This window comes from Aquila chrysaetos, chromosome 9, assembly GCF_900496995.4.
Source record: "Aquila chrysaetos chrysaetos chromosome 9, bAquChr1.4, whole genome shotgun sequence".
Taxonomy (NCBI): domain Eukaryota; kingdom Metazoa; phylum Chordata; class Aves; order Accipitriformes; family Accipitridae; genus Aquila; species Aquila chrysaetos.
In genome coordinates this window covers 10,992,686-11,003,271 of record NC_044012.1, presented here as the reverse complement: position 1 = coordinate 11,003,271, position 10,586 = coordinate 10,992,686, and the positions used below count along the sequence as shown (strand labels likewise).

The 10,586-nt window shown below is 39.6% G+C and overlaps 1 protein-coding gene across 2 annotated transcripts in view; it reads right to left on the bottom strand.

The window, feature by feature from the left end:
• Positions 1-1,242: 1,242 nt before the first annotated feature.
• The window catches only part of LOC115346284 (WT1 interacting protein), an 88,126-nt gene continuing 78,782 nt past the window's right edge, over positions 1,243-10,586 (bottom strand). For both annotated transcript variants that reach the window (XM_030026156.2, XM_030026158.2), the window contains 3 exons: positions 10,290-10,341; positions 8,316-8,384; positions 1,243-5,481 (listed from right to left, as the gene is read on the bottom strand). In XM_030026156.2, the coding sequence (XP_029882016.1) occupies positions 5,329-5,481; positions 8,316-8,384; positions 10,290-10,341 (274 nt within the window). In that variant the 3' untranslated portion in view covers positions 1,243-5,328. The remainder of the gene's footprint in view (positions 5,482-8,315; positions 8,385-10,289; positions 10,342-10,586) is intronic.

Sequence of the window (10,586 nt, the reverse complement as noted above, 5' to 3'; positions counted from 1 at the left end):
GATTTTATTGACTTATAGTTGTGTCACCCATGTGGTGAGGCACTGTTAAAATGCTTTGAGTTGGCCAGTCTTTGTGCTTTTTTTTTTTTTTTTTCTTCTTCAAGGAGGGCATGAATTGCTCATTTTGAATGAATTTTAAAAAACTATGAGAGCGAGAAAATAGCATGTATGTGAAGGCCATATAGAAGTGTGGTACATCTGTTTCAAAGCACAGAAGTGCAGACTGTGTCCCTAAAACAATTGTGGCATTTGTAACTCTTTCCATTCTGACTGTGCAAAAGAAAAATTTGCCAAAATAGCCATTGTGTGAAAACCACCAGTGAGTTTCATTTCCAAATGTTGAAGTCATTTGTACTTTGCAAAGCCAGGATGGCAGAGCTGCAGAGCAGGCCTCTCTGGAGGAGAGGGTGGCATCACACTGGAGTAGCAGCTTGTGAGTATTTGGCTTCTGCAAGTCACTGGAGGAAAGAGCATCCACAAGGATGGTAGACTGACCAGCTTAACGGAAAGGAAACCCAGTGAACATGAGGAAACCAGGAACAAACGGGTTCTTGTACTCTTTCCCCAGGCATCCACTTTTGGCCATAGTTGCAGACAAGATACCAGTGCTGATGAACCTTTTGCCTGACAGACATAGCTGCTCTTGCAGGACCACAGTGTGTGGAAGGTAAGTGTGACCAAGCTCCCATCTGTGCCGTGAAGTTGGAGATAAGAAAGTGGCAAAGAGCCTCAGAAAGGTAAAACATATAAAAAAAAACCCCACCTTTTTGATCCTATCAGAGCTCTGGCTGTAGTTTCTGCATTACTGTGACTTAGTCAGAAAACTGAGAAAATTCCCTAAACCAAGCTTAAAGCTATGCAAGTTCATAGCCCAGGCACATAACTTCTCTTCTGGAACACTCCAAAACATAATGGGAGTCTTGAAAAGGAAGTGTTCCTCAATACTGACTGTCCTACATGTGAACTAGCCAGACTGGTTAAAGCTTAATTAAAAATTGCCAGAGTGGCTAAATTCTTTTCTAAGGGCAGCTGCAAAGTGTTAGCTATGGGCATATTTTAGACCTTAATTAGTAACACTTGCACTGGAGGACCAAAATCCTTCATGAATGCAGCTGCAATCAATTAATATCAGTTAAGACATTTCTGTAGGCAATACAAGGGTCTCCTGAAAATTGCTTTAGTGCCCACCTAGATTAAAAAAAAAATAAAATACTTACATGCAACAAACTACAAAACCAAAGATAACTACAAAATGTCTTTATTGAAAAAAGCAGATTATAGCATCTAAGGTTAAATGCAACTTCTGACTTTAATATTAAATAACTTAGGATGATAGCAAGTAGCTTCTTCTTTAGATAAATAAATCTACATTTCCCAATTTTTTTTCTTCAACAATCAAGGGAATCAAACACTGAAACACAAAACCACAAGTAATTCTGAAAACTAAAAGACAGAAGCACATTGAAAGGTTTTACAAGGATATATACACAAAAATAGTTAAACTAATGTATATTTTCAGCATGTAAACTAGTTACATGATATACAAACTGGGAATTTATATATTTCCTACAAAATAAAAATCAACGTTGGTCCAAGTTCTTGGAAGAAAACTATATTCTTTTAAAGAAAATGAAAATATTTCTCAAATGAAAACTTAATTTAAGTCAAATTATATACTCTAGTTACGGCATTAGTTACAGGATGAATCACAAACTTTTAAACTTTTCTTGAAACACAAGAAAGCAGCTTTTGTCTCCTTTAGAGCTTTGGTTTACTTAACTACTCTGGAATTTCTGGTCTTAAAGAGCTCCTCTAACCATGTTTTCCTTTTGAAGCTCCACCTTACAAAATATACACACACACACACGTGCACACAAGTGAAAGGAAAAGGAAAGAAACCCAAACAAACCCTCTTTGAAAGCTCAATTACTGAGTGCATTCTTTTATTTTGTTTTGTTTTCAGATTATTATTTTGGTCCTTTCTTTGGAACATGTCCTTCAGTGCACGAGGGACTCTGAATCACCTGCAACAGCTTTGTGCTGTAGGGACTTTGTAAGATTCCTTACCAAAATGGAAAGGTGTAGTCCTGATGCAAATAAGAACAAGTTGTTATTGTTTTGACTTTATGGAAATATTCTGAAAGTACAGCAAAAGCTTCTGAAGAACAATCACATCATAAAATGAACTCTAGAAAGTTTACATCTGTGTTGGAACTGATTTAACATAATACTACTCCTTAAGAAAATCATTAAAAGAAGCTTTCTCATTTACGTAATTCCCCAGACAGGAAGTAAAAATGTGCAGAAACTGTCACTAGCACTAAAGAGTACAGCACATCATTATTTTAGATTTGCTTTTATTTTTCTCTTTGGGAAAAAAAAAAAAAAAAACCAAACCTGGCAAATTTCACTCAAGCTCCAGTTTTTATACTAAATGCTGGAAAAACAAAGCTGTACTTCATTATACAGTAATGGAATGCACCTGTCTATAGAAAATACTGGAACAACAACTGCTGCTTTCTGGTTTGAAACAAATTGCTTATTCTATATTGAAATATTACCTTTTGATACTTTTACCGTGATGATACTTAACGCATTGGAACTGAGTAGAACTACAACTACAGGAGACTGACAAGTTAATGTGTGAAATGACATTAAATTTTTTTTTTTCCTACAGTATGATCGTTTTCAAAAAAAGAAGAAAAGATATGGTATGTACATGTTAGTATGCTGTCCCTTGAAAAGTATGTTGGGAGTGGAGACTTACAACTTGCCACTGAAGGAGGCAAAGTGCTAAGGAAGGTACTGGCAGAAGACTGGGCCAAATGCCAGAGTAAGTCATCTCCATCTCTGGCCACTGTGATTTTGAAGGTTTTGCTTCTATAGTGGTAGAGCAAAGCATTTTCCAGTACAGTGAGTACTGTTATGGGATGACCTGCTCACAGGAACAGACCCAAACCTTCTCTGTGTATTTTAATGATTGTTTTCTTGATTTGGGTTCCTTAATATATAAAGCAAGTAAAAATGCCTCAAAGCTAAATGTGATCTAAAGCAGCTTCCTTAAATGGAAAAAGTATTACATTGCAGCTGATGCTAAAAGTTTATCCTGAAGCTCTGCTATCTATCTTCCATGTTTGTAAGAACCTTAAGGAATTGGCCTAGTCATACAATCCAATTTAAGACAATTCTTTTTCCCTTTTCCAGCATTTGCTGTTTGGGCGAGAGGCACATGTACTTCCACTTCCTTCTGAGGCTGGGCTGGTGACTATGGACACAGAGGTGATGTTTGCAAATGCAGAAAAACTGTTCATGCACCCAATGTCCTCTCTTTTGCAGGCCAGGCCTCCTTAGGTCACACTGTAGAAACAGGGCACTAGCTGGTTGCACTCCAATTCCTTCAAAACATGGCTATCACATTAAATATATTAATTACAAACTGATACATATTAATTAGAAAATGACTTTTTAAAGCAGCATCTGACTTGCCAAGGAGCATTCAGTAGGACAGGTTAATCTAGGCCAATGGAAGTTTGGCAAAAGTTCAGGAAACATACCTTTTGTTCCTTATTAACAGAAAAAAAACCAGTTCACAAGAATTTTTCCTGGCCCCCCTCCTCCCCCCATAAGGAAATTCCAGACTATCAAAAAGTTCTGTTAAGGGAGTTAATTATTCCACTTAGGAATTAGTGTCCATTGGATGCTGTTTGTACTTTTCAAGAGCACCACAAATGGCTTTCAAAAAATCAATGGAGCATAAGAAACTAAACTGCAATGGTGTTGCCAAATAGGTCATTTTGTCAGTCTGTGTGCCGAATTTAACACGGGATCATTTCTGAATGGATCAGTCAGATTCTAGATGTGTTGAGAACTGGCATGGAAATGTCCCAGTTTACACATGCAGAGAATCTGGTCTGGTATTTGCACTTCCTCTGGAGCAAAAGAGTTTTATTTTGTTGTGAATTTGGATACAGTTAAAGACAGCAATGATGGATTTATTTAAAATACAAATTCAGGAAGGCTGGATCAATTCTCAGGAGAATGCAAAGAATTTTTTAAATATACAGATGTGTGATTTGCATGTAAATCATCAACACATGGTAGAAAACAAACCATAAAAAAGATTCATCTAACTTCCTATATGGAAGACATATATTTCCCCAGAGCTCTGAGGTTACTGTAAAAGCTTATGCAAAATATGAAAGTGTGTACATTCTATGTACATCTAATACTTGTTATAAAATACCAATGTTAAAATGGTCTGCTGAATCTCTAAATTATTACTTCTGCTAAACTGTACTTTGTTTTCCAATGAAGACAATCACTGTAATCAGTTCAAAAGTACATCTAGAAAAGAACACGAAGCTGAAAAGATAATACAAAAACCACTGTCCCCCTCTTTTTTTTAATAATGTATCAACATACAATCATAAAGCAGTTGGTAACAAATGAAGTCTTGTATAAAACAAGTAGTATAAAGACAAGTGTACCTTTGCATAGAAAGGGGCTGCTAACCCTATTAAACAAAAAACAGGTTTAAAAGATGAATTCTTTAGTAAGTGCCAAATCATCAAGTTGATATGAATGCATTTTGAAACCGTGGCTACATTTGTACACAGCAAGTGATTACAGAGGTCTGTAACTTTCTTCAAGTTATGACCCTGCATGTGCCAATCTTTTCGATATATTTCTCTGTAATGTGGTTGTTATGCAAGATGCTTACCATATTTCTTTAACAAGCTAAATAGTCTTTGGATGACTGTGGAACCTTGTAGGATGGAAAGCCGCCCTGATGCTTCTTCACAGAATGCCATTATTTAACCCATGCTGAAAACTGCCATTGCCAAAAACACTCGTTTGCTTCCTATTCACTACTTCTGGGAATCTAAGTTTTAAAAAATGTGAGACTGTATTCTCTAAGACCAGAATTCAACAAAACTAGCTAAAATGCTAGCATTTATCTTATCATGCTTGCTGCAATATGATAAGGTGCTAACTTTTGGGAAGTAATTCTACACTCCTTACTTGGGCAAAATCTCCACTGAAGGAAAGTGAGCAGGGAGTGCAGAACAGCCCTTTGTACCATTGTTTTTAGAAATGCTGCCATTTACAGTTACAGTTTAGTGGTGAATTATTTGTTCAAGTAGACAGTGTCTCAGTGAAAATGTCTAGATAAAAGAATGCAGATGTACAAGATCAGAAAAGGACCCCTCACCTCTGATTTAAAAAATAAATAGCTGGTTTAGATGGTTATCTTTAAAGGAACAGGAAAGTCATTTTTAGATTTTTGTCTTCTCTTTTCAAACGGCTTATTGGTATTAGAAATGTCTTTCAGAGTTCTGTGACATGCATTGGATAGCTTGGAGGTGGATGTGATGGCAGTTTAATATTAAGGCGCCTGATATGACAGCCATGGCAGAGCAAGTGGCCCTCTAATGGGTAACAACGATGGCCTTCCTCATCATTGAGCTGCAAGCCACAATCCTAGAAGAAACATATACATCCCAGATTAGTGAATGATTCAGGTAGGTCATCTCACAACAATGCTGATCTATCCTGCATAGCCCTGAGAGCTCCCTCCCACGCCTCCAAAGCCAGCACCCTCAAGAGTTTTTGGTAGGTGGACCCTGACTATCTCATATTAAGCAAAATGACATCACTGAAATCAAACAGGACAGTCCATAGTAGTACCAAGCATTTTTTCCCCCATTGTTTCCCATTCTGGTCTCTTCTTCGTCTAAAAAATGTTGACACAAATCAGACAAAAACAGGCCCAGGACTGACTCTGACACATACAACCTGGAAGAGGTTAGAACAGAGAAGGAGTTAATTCTACAACAAGGCAGTGAGCAAGAAATGCGGGAGCATAAGTAGAGAATGAGAGGAGTGGGGAAGAGGGGGAGATGACACATGTTTTACTTCTGAAGCAGGGCTAAACTTCCTCTAATTTGGAATTAAAAAAAAAAAAAGACTTCAAGGCCAATGGCCTATCTTTAGTGGAAATATGGTAGTACCTCTGGGACTGGCATATAATTATAGGGATGACATGGATGAACAACAGTGGCGGAACAGAGATAAAAAGAACAACAACAAACAATGATCCTGCCTGCTGACTATTACATATGCTGCAATAGAGACAATCCTGGTTTTCAGTTGTCATCATTGTAATTTTGAGGACATTTGAAAGTCATGGCAGTTTTGTGCTTGGATTTGATGTCTCAAGTACGTTAAATACTTAAAAATTGTTACTGTGACCAGTCCTGACAAACCAGAGATTCCGAGTATGTATCTGCACACTTAATAGAAAAGCAAAAAAAAAAAAATTGAACGAGTTGGGCATATAGGTCATTTTAGTACTGAAAACTGATGCAAAGTTTTTAATTGGGCACAAAGTACAATTTCTCAGCTTTCATAGCTCAAATTAAAATCCTCAAATTTTACAATGCTGAAATAAGAATGAAAAATGGGCTTTAAAGTAAGCTTTAAAACTGGCGTGTTAGTTTAGGGAGGGTTTAATCAAAGTTTCTGCCAAGGTAGTCTTTTTTGTGTTACTGTACGTTATACAATAACTTTATAGTCCTTTATGTAAGATTTAAAATTCAATTCCTCATTAGAATTTAACAATTTTGGATAACCTACAGTTGTACCAAGTGTTCACACCTTCTTCCCTCTCCAAAATTGTATTCCTTTTCTGCAGTGAGAAAGCCTGCCTTCTCAGTGGATTTCAGTTTTAGAATGGGGGTCTATTGATCTGTAAAACAGCTTGAACTTCTCAGCAGAAGTTATGTGGTTGCAAGAAAGAGATGATATAGAAAAGCAGCAAAGTTTCCAACCTGACTACTGACTTTGCATGGCCACCAGGTGATGATGACATTAATGGCATTTCAAAAGTGGCTGCCTAAGTCGTCATAGCCTTTGCAAAAGTCTCCATGTGAATACCTCGAAATACTGGCAACTAACTTTTCTAGCAGTATTTGGAGACAGCAGTGACCCAGTGCGTACAGTTTGAGAGCCTGACTGGAGAACCTTAGGCAGTAACGTACCCCTGTTTACACATGGCTAACCCCCTGACTTCTGTACGTAAACACACTCTGCCATTCTGGGCAGATGTGGAGGCAGCTTCATTTGCCTCAAACTGGAAGGAGAATGGGGAAATGAATAATGAAACAGAACTGAAAATAAACCCCCATTGGGACATTCTAATATAAAGTCAATAGCCTGAGAGAGAAGGGGAGGGAGCTGTCATCTTAGGTGAAGCCTGCACAAAGCAATAGATGGGGGAAGAAGGAGGAGGGAAGTACAGCTCTCCAAAATGCTGCAATTTCCTGTGCCAATTTCTCTTGAAAAATTAATAGAAAAGGATGGAGTATCAGATATCTCTAGGGGAAGGAGATAACTGAGTGGATGGGGTCTTCCTTATGTTTAGGTTCATGTACATTTCAAGATGCCCTGCATTTTGTTATTTTCTCCCTTTATTAGAAGTCTCTTTGTAAAACCGTTTTGTACAGAAGTGCATGAAAGATAGCATTGCTGCATTTTTGCCTCTGGTGCTAAGACAGTTAGGTAGCACAGTTAGGATCTGTGTGGATATTTGCACGTTATATCAGACTGCCAAACCTACAGCAAAAGGGAATTTTTGGGTTGATCTCAAATGAAAGAGTTTGTTTCCCTCCTCATGCTCCTGGATGCAGAGCTAGGACTGAACTCAGCTCTCCTCTCTGAAGCAAGAGCACTAATCCCACAAACTTGATCTGCCCCAGTAAACTTTTAAATGTGCTGCACAAAAGAAACTACTACAAAAAAAGTGACAGAAAGTCAGTGGTATCCCTGTCTCTTTTCTAGTGAAGAATCAATATTCATTCAGCATGGAAAAAACACAGATCACCTAGAAGAGCCTTCCAGTGTTTGTCCTTCCCTGCACAGGCAATGTGAATTCAAATCTCCTCAGATCATAGCCACACAAGCTGTATCCAGAGATCAGAAAAGAGAGAACTGGCACCTACTCTTTGTCCTCTCCCCACCTGGAAGTATTGAAAAAATTCAACCCAAAGAACCAAACCCAGCTTTTCAAGTTAATATACTGGGGAAAGAAAAAAAAGAAACTAATTTGGTACTGGAAATGGCAGTACCACTTGCAGCTCAGCTAGCACTCATTCCTTTGCCTCCCTTCAGGAGCTGTGGGGCAGAGCCCTACCTGCCCAGGCATGCAAGAGCCAGCAAGTGCACCCTGAGGTGCGAGTCAGGCACCTACCAAGAGGCTGCTAGTTATTAGCAAAGCCTTGCTGTGGGGCAGGCCAGCAGAGGTGCCTGATGCTTACCTCGCAGTGATAGCACTCCACATGGTAGTCTTTGTCCATTGACACGACCCGAATGGTCTCCTCGGAGCCCTGTTGGGGAAGCAGAGAGAAGGCAAGAGTGGGCTTGTAAAGCAGTGTTTTCTCAATCTTCTTTCAGTGCCCAACCTATCCCTTTGGAGAGCTGTTTCCCCAGGGGATCCCCTCTTCCTCCGCAGAGCAGAGCTCTGTGACCACTGAGGGTCTTGTCCCCTGGTGTGCAGCACTGCACCGCTAGTTTTGCTGTTCAGCAGCAGCGTGGGCGTCTGACATATCTAACCTGTAGAGGTCATCTGGGATGTGTAGCCAAAACTTCATCCTTAAGGGACAAATTAGTCTTGAAATCAAATAATTTTCCAAGGGCACCCAGGATCCAAACGAATTACCAGGCAAAAACTATGACCTGCTGATTGGGTAACTCTTCCTTGTAGACATCCTGGGCTGAGTTTTCCAGGGCTTGTATTCCCCTCAAACCATCTGCTGCACAGCTATTTTGCACATGCATATGTCACTGTATGTACCCCATAGGGATTTACATACCAGTCCAGCAGGTAATGATGTGCACAGGCCAAAACCTCAGCATGAGGGTGGATGCAGTGGAGTTGTGTAATTCCTGGCTGAGCCCCAGGCCCTGCAGAGCAGCCCATACCCTTCTTATAACCTCACAGACTCTTTCCCTGATCCGCTCTGAAGCCTCTGAAGACAGAGCTCATTAAATTTGTTGCCTTGCATTGTTTCCAGTTCCAGGTCTGGTTAGAGCATCAGATATGACGTAGACTATGTCTGAGAGAAGCTGTGGGCAAGTTAGTACCTGCACTGCTAGACTTGAACTAACCTAAGAAACCTCCATGGGAAAGAAGATGGAGTCTATCTTGCTAGCCATCATCACATGAGTCAGCAGCAGGACTGCTTTTTTTTTCTTTTCTTTCTTTCCTTTTTTTTTTTTTTTTTTTTTTTTTAAAAAGAAAGTAATTTTGTAAGACACAAATCCAGTGAAATTTACATAGGGGTTTTCTCCTCACGTGCCATCACCAGGACAAGAAGTTCTGGCTCATCTTTGCAAGGGTTTTAATTGTGTGAGACCTGGGCATTTAACAGAAATAATAATGACAAATAGAGAGTAACATGCAGTGATGGAGGTGGGCATGCTGAGAGGCTCTAGCCACAGGCTTAACTGGGGCTTATAGTATGCAAGCTCTGGCTCTATAAACATGACAAGAGGAAAAGGAGGGAGGTGCTGAGGCCCTTACTTACAAATGAACTGGTCAGTGACCTCAGCAATGGGAACTCAGATGGTGCTGCACCCACCAGAGTATAAGGGAGCACTACTGTGGGCAGGCAGAAATGGGATGTCCTACTGCACAAGTCTTATCGTGCTAACTATACTGTCAGGATAGGCTGAGGTTGCAAGCAGGTAATCCACCTGGGTTCCCTTTTAGCCAACTTTTCCGGTGCCTTTTCCACCCCTTTAAGCACTTTCATTACATTGCCATCCCAGGATGACAGATTGTGTGGCCTTCTCGCAGGGTCAGGGTAACTCTCAGATGTCTTTTCAAGTTTGGGCATCTTAACAGGTCCACATCAGAAATGCAAATGTAGCAGACAAGGAAATTTGCTATTTGAGCTAATGGGAGATTCTAAAAGTAAACAGGGCTTTTAATTCTTGGGTCGTTCTTGGAGCCCCAGTCAGGGCTTTCAATTAAATGAGATTTATAACAGCATAACTAAGACCTGGAAAGCATCCTAAAGATACAAAGTACTATGCTGCATAAGTAGAGTGTGACTATTACAACTTCTGAGAATGTTTGGGAGTGACATTACTGCTGAACTGTATTTAATTTAGTATCTGACATAGTATAGACTCTGGAAGAGGGAGGAAAAGCATCTAATATGTTTTCAGAAAGCGTTCATACACCAATAGTTGTTTTTTCTAAAGAGTCAGTGCATGTTAACATGTACCTGTGCTGGTAGGATCGGCTGGTTACAGGAAGCGCATTTTGGTGCAAAAACCCTAGGGTGCAAGAAGAAAGTGTTCAAATCACATTTAAAGTTTCTTCAAAAAGTAGAACCAAGAGAGCTATTCTAACCACGCCTTGTTTTTAGCAAAATGTAGATGCACAGGTTTTCAAATGCCTCTAAATGTTTGATGATATCCAGGGAAAAGGAGATTTGGAAGAGGCTGATCTACCCCAGCTTTATTGCTTAGGTCTTCCTGACCTCTAGGCATCACGAATCCAGCCCTCTTCCCACATATGC